General features: G+C 41.1%; 1 protein-coding gene across 1 annotated transcript; it reads left to right on the plus strand.

The window, feature by feature from the left end:
* Nucleotides 1-6,741: 6,741 nt before the first annotated feature.
* Nucleotides 6,742-15,101, plus strand: LOC111655890 (protein APCDD1-like; the record flags this gene model as incomplete). Its single annotated transcript, XM_023407429.2, has 3 exons — nucleotides 6,742-7,153; nucleotides 13,502-13,685; nucleotides 14,576-15,101. Coding segments are annotated over exons 1-3 (750 nt in total), but the record flags the coding sequence as incomplete, so codon positions are not given.
* Nucleotides 15,102-19,705: the final 4,604 nt, after the last annotated feature.

Consider the following 19,705-nt stretch of genomic DNA (forward strand, 5'->3'; position numbering starts at 1 on the left):
AGCAAATTCTGTTGGGAATCAAAAGAAAAATGTCTGTTATATCAAATGCTACCAAAAATATTGGAGAAAAATGAAAGAACCCCAACTTGGACAGTAATGCTGTGAGCAGCTAAAGGTCAATATCCAACCTTCCATTCATTAGTAAGATTCATGAAAAGATACTTTCAGAGCAAATAAGCTTGTTTCTTACAGAAAACTATATCTGCATAGAATAATCAGTGACTTCAGACTAAACTCTGCAAAGATAACCTACTCAATCAGGAAAAGTCTTTCTGACTGTGTGTTAAACTGCTTCAAAATATATACATCAAAGAGAGAGAGGTTCACATCAGTCTTGGAGATGATGTGTCTGAGAAACATCATCAACATCTGCTGTGAGGTTTGTCTTCCGAAAACACATTTTTCATCTCAGATTCTCAATATTTCATCTGATATTCAATTAGTTTGACACACATCATATTTGGATTACCCCAAAGACAACTCATACATATGTTTTTAAGTATCACCCATAACTACTTACCAAAGCCTTGGAGGTGTAAACGGCCATAACTCTGCCAGGTCTGATAAGTTAATGATAATGAAGGTGAAGATGATGCGCATTTTCAATTTGTCCATGAAGTGGAAACACCGGAAATGGTGGAAAAAAGTCAAGATGTTACAAAAAAGTTTTTTTTACGCTCAGCTTGGTGGATTAATTACACATGAAGCATGTGACTTAAACATGAAAAGTAACAGCAGATGTAGACATAGGATCTGTGTGAAGCGATGAGGAGGCTCCAGCCTTCCTCAACTTTATAAATGAAACAAACACAGATGCAATATTTCCATCAATATATCCACTTCTCTTCTGTTTGTTCCAAGTTCGACTGTTTTAATTACCTCATCCCTGTTGCACCGTCGTCTGCTGCAACAGTTTAATGGCGCCGGACTGGAGAATTAGCGGCACCACTGTTTATCTTGATGCGGTAGTGGATGGAAATGCACATTAATTAGCGTTTTCATTAGCCAATTTTCAGGATATTTGTTTAGCAAATGGGGGAGAAAAAAAAGAGCTAGAGAGAGAATTTGTAAGTGGATGTGAGTGTCACATTGTTGGTTTCACAAACTTTGAAGCTGTTCAACCACCTGACAAGCACTTCTGATGAAGCACACTCACAGTTTTACTTACTTACTTTTTTTTTTTTTCTTGTAGTCCCTCTGTTCAAACACTTGATTCGTCATGTATATTTACGGTTATGGTCGTGCTTTTACCATAAATCACTGCAGCTTCAGTCGGCCGAGGACCTCCGCTTCCCCTGCCTGCTTCAGACAGAACAGGACGGTGCCGAGTCAGCCTGTGTGTTCACCGAGCAGCTGGCACCACTGAGGACAAACAGGGGCCTGTCAGAGGAGGCCAGGGGCCACGAAAACCACAAGAATCCTGCCTCTGGCATGGCAGCGCGGCAGCTCAGGCCTCTTTTAGGCTGGTTTAGACGGAGACAGGATCATGCTGCATCATGGATTTCTGTTCATTTTTAAAGATTTTAATCTCTTTTTCTGGTGTCGGCCAGTGATTAAGCTTCTCTCTTGCCTCTCATTGTCCACTCGTTTTTCTTCCCTCAGCGGGAGTCATTTGCCGCAGCTCATTCTCGTCCACTGTGAAAAACAACCTCAGCAGTCCTGAAAATCGCCCAAGGTAAACAATCCATCACAGAAAACATGACAGCTTATGGGTTCTGTCAGTGTTTCAGCTTTATCATTATTCCTCTGAGCCGAGCAGAGTGTTTTCCTATCAGCGCTGCATTACATTACGCTCTGCTTACTGTCAATCACCTCTCACCCACAGGAAGACCTGGAGGAAGTACTCACTCAGAAGCTTGTTGCCTCACAAACGTTGCAGTAACATCTGGGTCTTTCTTTGGGATGATTTATTTCGAGCTACTGGAAGCTGGACATGAAGGTCTGGGTTTGTAAGTGATATAAACGTTTTTGCTAAAAGACTGAGGGAAAAGAGAACAAGATGAAGACAACATCTTCAGCGTCCTCCCGTTATTACTGTCCCCTCTCTCCCTGTTGTTTTTTTCTTTTTTTTGCAGGGACAATTTCACCTTGACCCTGCGGGCCACTTTATTTCAAAGACCTCCTCCACAATGGGACCTCTCACTGCACATGGGAGTATTTACCAACGCAACACAGATGAAAAGACCTCCCTCCCCTCCTCTTCTCCTCTCTTTTTTTTTTTTTTCCCTCTTTCTGTCTCTCTGTCTCCCGCTCTCTGTCTGGATTGATTTAACTGTACTGTTTCAACTGTCTGTGCAGCAGCAGATGTCGGCCATACTGAAACTGAACTTGGAGCAGGGCCTTCTCGGCTGGGCTCAGGGCTACTTCACATGTTTGACTCATTGTTTGGCTTGAGGGAGGGAAACAGCAGAGGTGGTGGAGGATCACCATTCTGCACTTAGAGCCAGTGTGGGCTGAGAAGTGTTTGAAAATGTATTTTATGCGTTTTATCGCACAAGATCGGTTTACTTGCGATGAAAAGCTGAACTCAGCCTGTGAAAACAGTTGTTTAACGTCTCCTCTGGAGGAGCTTTCTACAGTCTGAGAAAATCAAATGTCGTCAGAGGATGAGAGGAGTCATGAAGCATCTTTTTTTTTTCTTTTTCTTTGTTTATTAATGTCATTATAGCTTTTTAAATCTATTTTTGCGTCTCATTATCAGCTTTCTTACTTGATTTGTCTTCTTCTGTTCAGCTCATCAGTCATCTGTGAGACACTTTGAACTGCACTAGCCGGTACGAAAAGTGCTATACAAATAAAGTTTGCTCTGATTGATTGATTGATGAAGCATCTTGTGTCCCTTTTTCTGTTGATTTCAGCAAGAGACAGACCTGTGAGTTTGTACTGTGTTTCCATCACAGACAGTTATTCCAAAGCTGAGGATGCTCTCGATCCCAGCACGATAAAACTCTCATCACACCTTCCTGTTACATGGAAAACATTTTTTCAGCTGTGTTAAAAAGAGAAGTCGGTTGTACCAAAAAAAGAAAAACAAATTGCTGAAGAGCTCCTTTAACTGCATGCTGAATGGCATCTGGCTGAGATGCAAGAAGAACAAAATCCAGTGTTCCAGCTCTTCATTGAACCCACAGTATGAGATGTTCACACTGAATTAAATATTCAAACCCGACGCTTCATAGTTAATGTGGCTGAACAATTCCACATTTCCCCAGAAGTCAGCCTGATATATTTGGTATATTTAGAAGCTTTGGGATTTCTACCAGTGATTTAAAATAAAATCCTGCGTTGTTGAGTAAAGCTTGGCTGCACAGCACGGATTTGTGCCGAGTGACCGGGGGAGAGGTTCAACTCAAGACGACAACATGTCACTGAAAAACACATTGCTGTTGCTGTCAGTAATCTAAGTCAGTAACTCCTCTGGCCTGATGTACAGTAACAAAACAATCAACAGTTGAACAATTAACATCCCATAACTCAGTATGAGGTTTATGTTTCATTGTGCGCCACTCCCTTCTCGTTCTGAGTTTTTACAGCACCCTGTAGAAATGACACAAACGTCTGCAGGGAGACACGGAGAGAGAGGCAAACAGAAAACAGCGCAGTCATCCAGATCTTCAGAACACGGCTTTAATCAGCACCAGGCAGACGGCCACTTTGAAATGTCCCCACTCACATTCATCTGCTCTGACATGTTTAGGGACACAGACGATAAAGGCCTAATGCAAAAAACATGTGAGAAAGATCCTTCACTGTTTAAAGAGAGAACAAGAAGTTTCAGCGTTTACAGGAATAATCATAATCATGTCACACAATGACAGTTTTTTATAGGATAATATCACAACTACTTTTAGGAAATGTGATACCAAAATAACTTAGATGCACATTTTCTCTGGTTTTACTGTCTCACTGAGCCTTTTGACAATCAAAGCAGCCTTATTTCCACCTCACATAGATCACATTCCTGCGGAGACACAAAGAGAGTGCAGTGATGCTTTGATTAGCCACACAGGACAACACAGGGGTCAACACACCAGAACAAGCCTCCCAGTTTCACCTCCTTGCCTCCAGCCTCTCCCTCTATACAGCCGCCTTAATAATACGCCTTCCGGGGCTTCTTCTTCCAAATCCCATCAGTCTGTTTGTCCGGATCTCGCTTCTGCGGCTTTTCCGGATCCTGAGAAAAGAAGGAATTGAGCTGAGAGAGACAGAGGAGGGCTGGAGTCACTCTCGCAGAGCGGTGGATCCAGGATTAGGCGGAAAAGAGCAAATACCATGGAGGAGTACTGAGGGAAGCAGCCGCGAGGGTTAAGACTCCAAACAATAGAAATTAATTAGAGCTCCCTCAGTGGAGAATTGCACTGCTGATTAAGGATTGGAGGATTATTGGATAAGAAGATGAAATCCCTTTTTTTTGTGTGTGGTGGGGCCTCAGTCACTATCACCTCTCTCCATGTGTGAAAGCATGGAACTGTAAAAAGTATTATAGGATTTCAAAACACATGTTCACTTGACACTTTGCCATTTTTTAAGTTGGCTGTGTAACAGAACTGAACACTTAAGTTTAAGTCTGTAATCCTGTTTCCAACCATGTTTCCCTCCTTTTTCTTCTTCTCTTAAGCAGGTTTAAGGTCTTTCTTCCACTCTGTGTGATAGTATCATACAAATTCAAAGCACAAGTGGTTGATAGACAGAAAAATAATCAACCAACCATCAAGGAAAACGTCCAAATATGAATTGGTTCCAGCTTTTTAATTGTAAGAATCTGCTGCCTTTCAATGTTTTACATCCCTTCAGATCAAATATCACGGCGTCACTTTGTACTCTGGGAGCTTGTGATTTTCCAACATTTTATAAACTTAATGATCATTCGATTATTTGAAGTCAATAATCAATCTAATCAATGAAAATGTTCTGAACGTCTCGTGCATCGTTTTATACACATTCCACTGCAAACGCTCCCTGTGATGATTCAGACGTTGGGTTCTGCACTAGAATCTTAAATAAAGTTGTCTGAATTCAAACGGCATGGGTTTTTACTGACTGAGCTACCTACACGTCAAAGTCTGTTAGCGAGTCACACCACTGCATATGTGACAACAGTTGTGTAGATGATGTCACTAGAGTGCATTGGGGTTGGTTACTGCGAGTTTAAAAATGAAACAAGTCTGAGGGTGTGGCGTTAGAAAGAAGAAGAAGAGGAAGCAGAAGAAGAAGAAGTTTGCCAGACCTCTGTGGCCTGCTCCTCATCTCTGCCGCAGGCCAGCAGCCTGACACTACAATGGCCTCGATTAACATAACACACCCAAATCTGCAAAACCAAACTGTCAGTGGTCAAGTTGCATTGAAGCTCAAACACGATCTTTTCCTCTGTTCTCCGAATTCGCTGAAACAAGAAGAGTGGTAGATTTCTGCTGCGGCAACTCACAATGCAAACACTGTGTTGTGTGTTTTTTCTTTTCTTTTCTCTTTTCAATTTCAAGTTAGACTTGATTAAACTAATAAAAGTCATAAGTTGTGAAGCTCAGTATTAGTAAATGTATGTTTAAACTGATTATATATATATATCACGATGAAAGAAAAAAGTAGTTTAGGGGCTGTTGTGCAGAATCATTGTTCAAAGGCTTCGTCTCTGACTGGAAAGAAGAGGAGCTGGAGAGTCGCCTGAGGGTCAAAAGATCAGAGAGAGAACAGCAAAGAAACAGAAGTTGAAAAGAGACAGAAACTCAAGGCCAAGGTCTCTCTCTCTCTCTCTCACACACACACACACACACACACACACACACACACACTCACTCACTCACTCACACACACAACAGGTGCTGCTGAAGCTCTGTTGTTGTTCTTCCCTCCAGGCAGACAGACAATGATGAGAAGGTGGATAATTTGAGAGCCACAACCAAGAAAAATGTGTAGCATCCATCATCAATGATAACAAGGAGGATGTTGGAAGCCAATGAAATGAAAGAAAACTCGACAGTGAAGACTCCGTTTGGTCTCAGTACAATTTAACCATCAGTTGATTCCAAATAAAACAAGTTTAATCTTAATCTGACGACTGGACTCCTTCTGGAAACCATTCTAACTGCTTCAACAGCAGCTGCTTATCTTTCAAAACAAAAGCCCTCTCATCTACCTGGTTTGTGTCTCTGTACAGTTTGGCTCTATATTAATGAGTTTCATCAGATTTTTTCTTTTAAATACAAATAAACCCCACAATTGCACCTTTCAGAAGAGAACAGGATCAGGAATGTGAACCAAAGAGTTTAAAAACAAAAAGCATTTTATTCTGGGATTATCAGTTTGGGTTTGTGCAAAAAAAAGGATGATGTTTAGGTTTGTTTGTTTTTTTGTTGTGTTTTTTTTTTTTTTTTTTTACCTTACCTTATTTTGAGAGGTTATTGTATAAGACATACATGAATAAATGTGCAGAGAGAGATTTGGCACCATGATCTTGATGCAGCTTTGTGAGTTTGCATGACGTGGTGGTGAAATGACTGAAGTTATTTGAATTTATTTCAAGATATTCAAGGACTCAGAGCATCTCCAGATTCAGCAGTTGACTAACACACCTTGTGCACATGGGCGTTTATGCAGTTCGCACCTAACGGATGAAAACTTCAACACACACTCCACGCCCACAAAATCCCTCCAGAGGCGAGGCGCAGGAGGAGGAGGAGGAGGAGGAGGAGGAGGAGGAGGAGGGGGGGGGGTTCAATCCAGTCGGGTCTCTGAACACACGTACAAACACTCCTCCGAGGCGCAGGACGCACGGAGGATCGCGCTGCCTCACTCTCACGTTGAATTATCTCAGTGATACAAAGTTTAATCCCCGTAGAAAAAAAACAAAAACTTTGGACTTTCCTTGGTGGGATTCTTTGTTTTGAAGCTCAGGTACCGCGGGATTTTTTCTCTCTCTCTCTCTCTCTCTCTAACCAACCGGAGGTGTGTTTCCTATGATGCGCAGACAACACAGGAGTGTGTGCTCCACGCTTTGGATCCATAATGTGAGGATTTGTGTCGGAATAAACAAGGACGCTGCGTAAAGGAAAACCTCAGCTCCCCAGTGTGACCAGTGAAGCTCGTTTCAATCCCCCCTCTCCCCCCCCCAAAAAAATGGGGCCGTCATCTGCACTGCTGCTCATTGCTGTTCTGGGTAAGAAACTTTTCCATGTTTTGTGGGATTTATTATTCTGCATGTGATGTTCAGTGCGGTGCAACAAGTGTGGAGGATTGTGGGAGTTCATGGCTCCAAAAGACGCATGTTTTACTCCACGTGTGCATGGAAAACAAAATGCTCATACAGCCTAAGAAAGAACTTTTGTTTCACAAAGTTTTACCCCCAAAGATCTTTCAAATTATATATAAAAAACTTTAGAAACTCAAGTGGATTTTTAAATGTTTTCCACTTCCTCTGTGCAGCATATATTTGTCAGGTAAGAACCTGTTCACCTCAGCACACCTGTTTACCATCATGGCTGTGTGTTTGCCTCTGTGTGGACTCTTGGATCATAATCATATTTTCTTATGCCACTGTGATGTAAATGTTTGAAGGCTATAGATAGCAGGCAATAAAAAAGCTTCCCTGGGGCAACTGGGCAGATGAAAGCACTGGGAGAGTTAAGAGCCACTTAAAACACCCATTCTTGATGAAAACCCTGTCTGAGCAGCAGAGGATTATGGGACTGCAGTTGACCCAATCCATCTGCTGCCAGTGACAGTGGAAGGCAACATTTGGCTGCAACTTCAAATGACGGGGTTGAGATAAAACGATAGGCTACAGTATTTGGACTTTCCACTTATCCTTAAGTGTGTTTAAGTGAATGTAACGTTCAATTAAGTGGTGTGTGTATTGCAGCCTTTCATAGTGGCAATGGAAACGCACTGTCAGCTGAGATTAGTGTGTGCTGTAAATTTACTGGGGGGGGGTTCACCGAGCTTTCGGAGAGTGAAACAGCAAAGTTTGAAAAAGAAAACACCCAGGAGGAAATTGACTCACGTGGAGAAGAGGCTTCTTGTTCTTCACCTTCTCACTGCTGTGAATCCTCTGCTGACTCTCAACAGGCCCTTCAAGTTTTAATACAGCTGTATATATTCAGAGATTTAAAAATGTAAGCAAATGATCAAACTGTTTGCTCAAGTAATAGATTATCCTGGAACTTTTCTATGTTCATCTTGGTGATGGATTTTTTTTCTTTTTCCTTTGGTGGCAGAGTTGGAATTGAAGACATGTTAGAGTTTGGTCATTTCCAGCACAGAAAATAGACAAACCACCAGACTATGGCAACAGAGAGGGGAAAAACAGTTCATAGAAAATATTTTAACCATTTTAATCACAATTACAAGCAAGAACTCGACCGATATCTCTGAGGCTGATACTGATGCTGATATTTGAGAGCTAAAAACTCAAACAGCTTACATAAACAGACGTTTTTGGCATTGTACATGCAAATTTGGATATGGGGGAGCCTTGACATGTAGTGAGGCAGGATATTCAACAGTTAAATAACAAAACTTTACTATCAAAGGTGACAGTAACAAGGAAAATCTTAAGCAGACTCCTACTGGTAACACAGATACAGGAAAATGTTTAATTTGAGAAAAATATGTGTCACAAATACATACAAATGCACCACATACATTTATATACTCATTTGCAACCAACCTTATGGTGATTGTGCAAGTGAATTTAAAGACATTGGCTCATAGAGGCATCTCAACCAAAAGAGATATAAAGAAACATGCTGCAATGTTAATATAAGATAATACTGGCCGATGATATCAGCCGCCGATGTGATTTTTCGGGGCTCTATTACAAACAATGCTACAAGTTTTGGTCATTTTCCGTGTTGAATACCAGACACCAGCATTATATCAGCTGTTCGAGTTGACTGGAAATCAAACACTTGGTGTGACTTTTCAAAGTAACATGAGACAACTAACAGAGCTTCAACCAGGCCAAATAATCAGTGCTGTGATTGCGTCATCAGGCGACAGTCAGAAAACTGGCAAAATAATTTCATATCAGGGGGAACAGTCTAAAAAAAAAAAAAATCAAACTGATGTCAGTGTAAGTTGGACGAATGCAGTCAAACTGTAGCCGCAAGTTCAGACATACCAACAGAGGGAAGGAGATGGAGCTAACTGCTGTGCAGCATGTCCCTGTGTTTCAGTTGTGTTTCACTGGTGATTCATTCAGAGCTGAAGGAAGAACTCTAATAAAAACTGAAAATATGTATTCTTTATTCTTACAGTGCTGATAAGGACTCTTAAACAAAAATCACACCTCAAGGTCAATTTAGTAACTGGTCTCTATCAGTAGACTGAGTTTGTCAGTTGTCGTGGAAATGCAGATGTTGGTGTTTCCTTTTATTTCCTGACCGACTTTACTATTTTTGTCCACGTTGGCTTCAAAGTTGAATTTCAAACATCATTGATCGTAGTGACAAAAAGCCCCGGAAAAGCTCGAAAGCTCCAGAACCTCCACTAAATGGAGTTTAAGGTGAGACTAAATGGGCCCTGCTTGTGTGAAACCGTTGCTCCATGAACATGTAGTACATGTAAGTGTGTTATGACTCTGAAAATGATGTCTGAAACACACTGTGACATGAAGCTCAAACTAGAGTTATTTCCAGGCTTCCTGGGAAGCTGAGCCGCGCTACAAGGGCAGTGTCGGCCGGTCGGTCCGCCACTTTGGTCCAGACTCAAATATTACAGATGGACTGCCGTGAAACTTTACCTCTGTGAAGGAGACATTTTTTTGGCCTTTAGTGGAACATCTCAACAACTATTGGATGTAGATATCCACAGTGCCCTAGAGGATGAAGTTTAATTAAGTTTTGAAGACTAGCGTTGCTATTGTTATGTTAGCGCACTGATGTTAGCATTCAGCCTCAGAACTATAGCATGGCTGCAAACTCCCCAAAAAACAAAGGCAGTATTTTATAACCTTACATGATGAATGTAAAATCCTAATCTGGGCAAAGTGACTCAGCTGCAGCTGTCAGATACATGTGGACTGGAGTAGAAAAAGTACAATATTTCCCTCTGAAATCCAGTGAAGCAGAGATAGAAAGAATAAAAATACTCAAGCACCAGCTCCAACTTTAAAACTGTACTGTACTTAGTTATTTCCCACCTCTGGATTTAGTTACTTTAACGTATTGCGTTATTTTCTCTACCCCCTTCAAGTCCTGCGTGGTCACTGCCAAACTCTGAGATAACACAAAGAACAGTCCTTTGTCTGGTCTCTGCTCTGGCGCTTCTGGATTTTTTTTTTTTTTTCTCTTCCCATAAACGATGTGGAGTCTCTCTGCTTGTCAGGGGTCCCAGCGCTGTTACCTCACCAGTGGGATCAGGCCAACTGGAAATGTTCTCTGTGGTTTAGGGCTCTGGGAGTTTTGTGGGCGCTTTGATTCAGATAGAGAGCAGCAGTTTGGAAAAGCAGCGGCAGCGAGGGACCAGAGGGTTCGAGTCGAGCCAGTCTGATGATTGCCCTAATGAGGGAGGAGTTTTGTTTGTTTGTGTGTGTGTGTGTGTGTGTGTGTGTGTGTGTGTGTGTGTGTGTGTGTGAGAAGAAAGCTAATGGAAGAAACTCCCCCTACTCACACATTCAACACTCGTTAAAGTGTCTACACAAAGAGATGTATGACGCTTCCTCTTAAAAAGTAATTTTACAAACAGGCTAAACACAACCTCCTTTTAATCATTTTCCCATTTATTTCCCTGTAAGCCTGTTTTCCATTTTGAGCTGGTTCACTTTTGGCTTTGATCTGATATAGCTCTTTGTAAAAAGATTTGTAACTGTGTTTAAAACTGTTCTAAATAAAGCTCATGTTTCATTATGATCCTGATATTTTCACCAAGCCACAAGTGATTCTTAAACAAGTGTTGGTCTGACGCTGCTGACTCTGGATCAGCTCTGTCGCTGACGTACACAGTTTAATATCAAATCAAACAGGCATCAGACACAGCGTTTACTCATATGTGCCATTAAAAACAGATCAATCCGATGCTTGCTAACCTTTCTACTTTTTCAACATCTATTTAAGTGAGAGGAAAGAGTCTGCAGCGTGAATGGCGGGAAGGAAACTATTGAAATATTGGAAATACAAGAGGAGAAGGTTTTGGATTTTAGGGTTTTCGGACCTTTTCAGGCTGCTTCATTCAGCTTTTTCAAAATGCTTTATATGCATCCAAAATACTCAACAGTATCTCTGTTGACTACATTACTCTACGGCTTTTTCTGGAGCTTTCAGTCACATCTCACCTTCAGAGACGTCCCCCATAGATACAGCATGTCCGCCTCTCGTCACATGACTGAAGCGCCACACTTGGATCATGTGATGGTATCTCCATCTGCTGAGGAAGACTGTGAGATGCACTTGATAGGTGTTGGTCAAACTTCAGGTCAGATGTCACTGGTTGTCGTAGCTGTTGATGGTTAATAGACAGCTGTTGAAACTGGATGAGCTGTTTTCATTTATAAATGAAACCAGTTATTGTTTTGATCGATCAATTATTATTAAAATTGATCCAAATCCCAAGGCAACATCTTCAAATGTTTTATTGAGAGTCCAAAGGATCCAAAGAAACTTAGAAAAGCAGCAAATATTCATATTTGAGAAGCAGGAAGCTGTGAGAGTTGAGAGTTTTTGCTTAAAGAAGTGACTCAATTGATGGCTCTATTATCAAAGATGCGGCCATGAAATCCTCAGTCAATTGACTGAGTAATTAAATAATCATTTCAGCTCTAGGAAATTGTAATATGAACAAATATAAATTTGTTATAATATAAATAAATTTCTGGTTGATTACCTTTCTTTGAATCCATTGAATGAGGGAATCTGTTCCATGCATACAGTCACCTATTTTTGTTCTTGGTATGTAGTTCTAGTGTTTGTGTGTTTGTGTGTGTGTGTGCGTGTGTGTTTGTCCTGCCCTGAGATTCACCTGCCATTAAAGCTGCGGTGGCATTTGACCAGCGGAAACGTCAGCGAGGTTAAAAGCGTGTTTGTATTGTACATCTCACCAGGTTTCCTTTTTAAATTCACACACACGCTGATAGTTTCTGCTCTCCTCATTGTGAAAACAAGCTGTTGGCAGCCGCTCAGGCTCTTTCCCCCTGGTCCAAGCCGACTGCAGGTGCAAAAAAAAAAAAAACGCCACACACACACACACACACACACACACACACACATAACATTCAGCAAACTATGAAGCCTTTTCTTTGATTTTTAACACAGCTCCAGCCAGCAGAGCAGCGTTACTAATGCCACCAGCTGAGTCAGGGGATCAACTGTCCAGTGTTTCCACTGAGCAGCGCTGTGATGTGGTGATTTACACACAAGCCTCGGCTAACACACGTAGGAGCTGCCTCACTGGGTGTAAAACAGCTGGATATATCTTTGTTCTTCATGGAGCTTTTGGCTTCTTTTAATCAGATGTTTGTGTTCCTCTCTTGGACGTTATTAGTCTCAAATTAAAAGCACACGGGCGACCGCAGCAGCATTCCTTTGGTCTTAAATGATATTGCCAGGCAAGTCGGGTCTGATAGGAGGAATTTAATGCAAAGTCTTCATATTTCAAGGTAGATTTTGATGATATTAGAGTATTACATGGAATAAATCCTCCCTGGAATGTGAGCTTCAAGGCTTTTCTTTGGCTCCAGGCTTTGAAAATGCTTTCATTTCCGATATTTTATCCCCCTAAGCTCAGCTCATTGTTGAAGGTATTGTTATTTCATGTGGCGCATCAAGGGTATGCGCAGATAGGAATGGGAGCTGAGAGTTTCAATGCCGCTCATGTACTTTTAACTTTGTTTACAGCTTGATATCAGAGTTTGTTTTAGTGTTTTTTCAAGTCTGATGCGAGAGCAGAAACTCGCCCGTTAGTTCTTCAACTTTGGCATCTTCGTCACATGATCAGAGAATATTAACCCATGACCCAATCATACCAGGTGCTGGAGGTCACTGATAGAGCCCTGTAATCCCCGGGTGACGATTTAAAATGATTGAATTAAACCCTCTAAACATGTGGCATATTGAAAACATTCGAGCTAACTTCAAACTAAAAAGGCCTCTGCTTTTTCTACTTGATCTGAATGTAATTAACTTTCTTATTAGCTGCCTTGAAAATAATTGCGCTCCATTTATTAGGATGTTAAGATCTAAGAGAAAAAGTTCTGCCAAACTAAACCGATTCATTAGTTGTTTATTCAACATTACAACCTTAATTTCAGCCTGGCGAACAGCTTAGGTTGAAACAGTCCTGAATGGCAGCTCGCCATGTTTGTGGTTTCGCCGTCTCTGCTTTCTCATCATGAAAGTCTCTCACCTTCTTTGAAATGAAATGTCCCCATGTTACACAAAAGTCTCATGGATGGAATCTCCTTATGTTTTTATGCTGTTGTTGTTTTTTTTTTGTTTTTGTTTTTTTTTCAGACAATCATCCCTTTATTCATTTACTTGCTTTTTAATCTTCATTGTGGTTGTTGTTCCCACAGGCTGGGCTGAAGGTTCCCATCTCCACTACTCAGACGGCCGCTCCAGCCGCCTCTCCCTGGAGAAAACCTTCGGCCGCTCGGTCAAAGACTCCCAGTGCCAACACATGCTGAAGCACCTCCACAATGGAGCCAGGATCACTGTGCAGATGCCTCCCAATGTGGAGGGTCACTGGGTGTCCACCAGGTAAACAACTATGGACTGATGGATGCTGCCTTGTGTTTTCTGTGCATCCTTTTCATAGGGAAGCAGGAAGTTTTGCCATTATACATAATCTAATGCAACTGTGCCTATATGTTTAAACAATATCTAAAAGACCACACTGGTGTTTGTACACGTTATGGCTCATCATACCAAACAAGAGCTTATAGAGTGATTTCTTACTTTTCAAGTACAATTTGGTGGTCAAAGGTCAAAGGTCAAGGTCAGTGTAACGGCACAAAACGGCACACTTTTTAGCCACAACTCAGGACTTCAATTACACAGAATTTCACGCAAATGGTTAATATTTTATGTGACTCTTGATGAACAGGGATGTAACCTGAAACTAGTCTGAGTGGCGGAGGGATACAACCGCGAGACGGTAATTCTAGTTTGCATTTGGTTTGTCTTCTTTCCTTAAAAGCCACTGCTTTTAAATGCAACGCTTTGCATCAGCTAACTATTAAATTTTGAATTTCTGAGGTTCTTTGAATAAAACCACAGAGCAGCACTCTTCAAAGTTGTCCCTGCTGGCAACTGAAAAGACGAATGCAACTTAGACCCCAGTTGGACTACAAGTTTTCTGTAATAGATTACACTGATCTCCAAGAAGATTTTGACTCTGCAAATCGATTTTCCTACAGCAGTGGCTGCCTGGTGGCTACAAACAAAATCATTCATTCATAAATCTAATGATTTGCTCCGGCCAATGACACTGTAAAGTGTGTGCAATATGTAGTCAACAGGCTAAAAACATGCAAACTGCCGGAATATCCCATTAGCTCATTGAGATAAAAGACTCTGTAAACACATGCATGTTGTAAGATAAACAATAATTAATGTGCGAACTAAACTGTTTCTGTTTTTGGTTGCAGCTGTGAGGTGAGACCAGGACCGGAGTTCTTGACGCGTTCCTACAGTTTCTACCCCAACAACACCTTCCAGGCTCACCAGTTCTACTACGAGGACAACCACTGCACCAAACCCACCTACACTCTGGTGATCCGGGGTCGTCTGCGCTTACGTCAGGCCTCCTGGATCATCCGTGGCGGCACTGAGGCAGAGTACCACCTCCACCGCGTCCAGATGGTGTGTCACACAGCCTCCGTGGCCAAAGAGTTCAGCCAGAGGCTCAACCAGAGCTGCCGAGGGGCAGTGAAGGGCCCCTGGGAGCCGAGTGTGATCTATGAGCTGTGGAGCGAGGAGGGCGGCTACGACTGCTCCAGGGAGCTTAACTTTGCCATGCATGAGCTGCAGCTGCTGAGGGTGGAGAAGCAGTACCTGCATCACAACCTGGACCACCTGGTGGAGGAGCTGTTCCTAGGAGATATCCACACCGAGCCGTCACAGAGGCTGTACTACAAGCCGTCCAGCTACCAGACCGCCCTGCAAAACGCCAAGGTCAGTCCCTTATGTCACCTCTGTTTTAGAGTTTATGGCAGTTTGGGGGGAAGTGTCCCTCTGGGCCCTCCAGAACAAAAATTACATCACACTATTGGTTTCCCTCCTGCAAGAGGCTGCGAGATGAAGAGGTATAAAGGTCGTGAGATGATTACTGGGGTAGGAAACAAGGAAAAATGAAATTCTGCAACAGAAAATTATGCATTTTTTTAAAAAACCTTTCTCTAATCTTAACTTTTTTGTCAAATGCTGGATAGTTTCACCTGTTCAAGCCTCTGAAAAGTATCCAAATAAAACATCTGAGAGGGAATGTTTGGTTGAACTACTCACAGATCCTGCGTAGACATTTCTTTGTATTAAGAGATCACAAGCTAAAATGGTTAGGAAACAGTGCTGTAGGTATTGACTTAAGCTTGAAGGTTATATATATATATATATATATATATATATATATTTAGATCTTACACATGAATTTCCTTATTCATAAAACGTTTGCAAAGCTTATTATCTCAATCTGTTTTTACTTGGAGTCTTTTTCTTCACCATCTTTGAGTTTTATTTGCTCCATTTGGGGTGTTATAATGCCACCAACTATCAGCAAAATACCATGAAATCTTTGACATCCCTTTAGGCTCATGCATGTTGCAATCAATCAGAGACCCACTCCTAAAAACTTTGCTCCACAGCGCTCCAAGTGGTCAAAAACTCAACTCCTTTAAGTTTTAGTGACTGTGCAGTGTTTGTGACCGTTTGTGAGGGTGAGGACGACACTTAACCTCCTAGGACCTGGCGTCCACATATGTGGACCTCACATTTTGGGTTCTCTAGACCACAATACTAACTTTTTCTCAACAAGGGCCTGGTGACCACATATGAGGATATTATACTGTAATCGAAATTTAAAACTAATGTCCTCATATGTGGACATCATTTTTCTCAGGTCCCAATCAGCCTATATAGCAAAGAGAAATTAAAAATGCACGCCATGCAAGAGTTCGGGTCTTAGGAGGTTAAAGTAAATGTTTCTTTTTTTTTGCCAATTAAAACCGCTGCTAATGACAATCAAGCCAACCATTAACCAATCAGAGTAAATGCTTGAGCTGGAGGTCAAGTTTGTTCTGGCCCTGAGGAGGGTTGCAAACAGTTTGGTTGCAGATAAACTTACCAGTACTATTCACTAGTGCAGTGAGCAGGATGACGATCCATCGTACCCCGCAAACTGTCCTTTGTGTTTGTTGGAACACATGACCAGGCCGGAGGTAGACTTCTTTATTCTGTCCTGAGTGTGCGGCTCAGTGAATAACCTGCTCAACTCCTCTCCCACTGTGCCGAACCTCCACACCAAAAAGACCACACACACCAAAAAGAGCTCAAACTGACCCTAAAAACATTTTATTTTTATTTGATTTGATTTGAGCATAGCACCTTAAGCATAGTCTCCTTGAGGCAGTGAGGAGACCTAGATAAAACAGCATGTGAAAGTTGGTCTTTACCGTTTAGTTTCAGAGTGGTGGACTGATCAGAAGAAGCAATTCACTTTTAACGAGTTTAGAGTGAGAGCTTGTGATCTGTAATCTCCACCCACCTGTTGCCCCAAATAGATTAAGACACATAAAACTTTAAATACTCTTTGATAAACATCTGAGTAAGGATCAGTGTGTCAAGAATTATGCTCTTAAACCCTTATACACTAAACAATTTCAGTGGTAGAAACCAGAAACTATGTACACGCTCATTTCATCTCCCATATCTAGTCTTAAGAAAGAGCCCTTTCTTCCCTCCACTGCGCTTATGGGATGTAATTTCTCTATTTACACTGCTGAACAGCAGTTTCCCCACTGGCTGAAACCCTAGAGTGATGTTTTCACTGTCACCCTCCACAGAGATTACAATGAAATCCTGTTCGGGTCTGCTGTCTAAATAAACATCCATTTGTACGGGGATGATGGGGCTTGGTGTTGCTGATCAGAATGTAAACAGAGTGTGGAGTGAGGAGCTGTGATCAGACAAGCTCCCCCGTGGTGCTGTAATGACCAGAGCTTCTCTCTTTAAGCCCCTCTGGCCCACAGAGGCGCAATGTGAACCCCGGCCTATCTCTGGGAGCGATCAACATGTGGTATTCCTAGAATTTGGAATCATGCGGCCATATGAATTATTCCAGTGAGCGCATACCAGGTCTGATTTCATGCATGCCTGAGGCTCAAAGCAAAGTGTTGCATGTGCTCTTTTCCTCGTCCGTCTTTTCTGAATAAAAAGGAAGAAGAGGTGTTGGTAGAGCTAAAGTCTAACATAATTACAGCGTTGCCTGGGGTCAATTCGCCTAAATTACACATAATCTCTTCTCTGGTCTCTTGTTCTAGCCATGCGCTGTGGTGGAAAGTAACTACAAGTACATTTACTGAAGTAAAGGCTTGACATGCTTGTACAGTATTTCCATTTTATGCTTCTTCACAATTTTACTCCGCTGTATTTCAGAGAGAAATATTGTACTTTTTACGTGACTGCTTTATTTAATAGCACTAGATGCTCATTACATTTCGGATCACAGGTTTAAAAATGGGTTCGTATTTGTTATAAACTACTATAACATTAATTCAGCATTGCAAAATCTGACCAACTTAAACATGAAAATGCTACTTGCTACATAAAAGCATCATTAATGATCCAATGTTATAATTTATTATAATATAACACTTACAGAGGCCATTTTTCTCTATGATGAGTACATTTATTTTTGATCCTCTTAGTAAATTTTTCTTCCAACTCTTCTGTACTTTTACTGAAGTGAAATTATGAGTAAAGGAAACTTTTTACTTATTTACTACTTAAGATTTTGAGATACATGGGTATGATTTCTGCTGTCACCCTCACTTCAGTGGAGGTGAATGAAATTCCACTTGTGGTGTCACAGCATTTAAAAGCTACTTTTTATTAACAATAGCAACATCTCTTTCCCGGAATATTATTGTCGATAATCAAAAGAACATGCTGTTAACACTTTTCATTTGGACAATTACTTTGGCAGAAAGTAGTCGTAATAGATCCAGTATAAATCAGTGTGGGTTTTTTTTTTGATTATCCACAGTAACTGGGACATTGTTTCTGGAAAGAGATACAGCTTTTTTTTTATTTTTATTTTTTAAAGCTGCAGTAATCAATATTTTTATATAAACAAAGGTTCAAATAACTGCCTGATTGACGACTTGCAGCTTTTAATGTTTTGGTTCAGTCTCATCAACCTCGCTATAAGCAGGAGGCAGCTGTTTTGCCACGTAAACGCTCTCATATTCTGACTCTATGCTACTTACCCAGTCAAAAGTGTGGAGCATCATGTAGCAGCTGAAGAGCCAGATGTTTCCCTCAGGTGTCTGCAGAGACCAAAAACCTAGCGAAAAGAGTGAACATTGTTTTTACATTCATCAGATGGCCTGAAACACAATGAATGTATGAATGGTAATTTTGCTTTGTGCCTCTTGGACATGTAAATAAGCTAACGTGATTGCCATATCAACTTAATTAGGTGTTAAATCAATGTTGCTTACAGTTCATTGCCCTGCCCCAAAGTGGTGAAAATAATGATAATAATAATAATAATAATAATAATCGAGTTTCGAATGTAATTTAATTAGTGCCGTGAGCAGCTAAAATGAAATTATATTGGCCTCCATTGTATTCTGACACAGATAACTCAAAAGCTCAGCACATGGACCCAGAACTGTTTCTATGGTTAGATCACAGTAGAGATAGGTGAGGAAATGTGCTATACTGTAATTTGGTTAAATTGACCCGTTAAGCTTGGTAAAATGCTTCTATAAAGATCCAAACTTGAATTATAGACATTTTGTAACATCCTAAATGTTGAGTAGTTTTATAGCTTTGGTCAGTTTGGGCTCAGTCGGTCATCAACTCAACACATACTGTAAATTAGGTTTTAAAAATCTATATTTTTCTGGTGAACATCTGTAGAAAATACCTCACTCCCTTCTACACAGAGTACTATCAACTTTAACCGTTGCTTGAGGTTGTAATGGTTTCTTTTCAGGGATTTTTTTATTGCCATGGTGACTATCCCAATCCATTAATCTTAAAATGTGTACCCGGAGCTGGTCCCAGTCCAGAACTTTTGCTGGTGCCAGCAATTTGTGGTTATTGGGCGGACCTCAGCGGTGATGCAAGAGCAAGGCAGCAGACTTTGTTTTTAAGTTTTTCTGGGTTTTTTTGTCGCCTGGTTCGCTGCTGCATCACTGAGGCAGAGTAATCGTCTCTTGATAATGACCCTTGTTAGGAAAGGATTTATGTTTTTATATTGTTGCTTCAACACTTATCATGTTCTTATACGTATCCCTTGTGTAGAAAATCATTTGTGATGATGCATTATGCTTCCCTGAGTCCTGTTTATGTTATGTTGTCTTTTGCTACTCCTTTCTGATCCTATAAACCATTGAAATACATGTAAAACTTAAGCAATGAAGCCAGTCAGTCTGTGATAAGACTCTTATTATGAATTCCTGGGGAAGGTCATCTTACAGGAAATATGCTTGTCCAACTCTAAGGATACCCACCTAGAAAAACTGGGTTTAGTGTTTATGCTATCACCAGCAGTC

The sequence above is a fragment of the Seriola lalandi genome, unplaced genomic scaffold, assembly GCF_002814215.2.
Source record: "Seriola lalandi dorsalis isolate HSWRI2012SDOR001 ecotype SW California unplaced genomic scaffold, Sedor1 jcf7180002054334, whole genome shotgun sequence".
NCBI classification, from domain to species: Eukaryota; Metazoa; Chordata; class Actinopteri; order Carangiformes; family Carangidae; genus Seriola; species Seriola lalandi.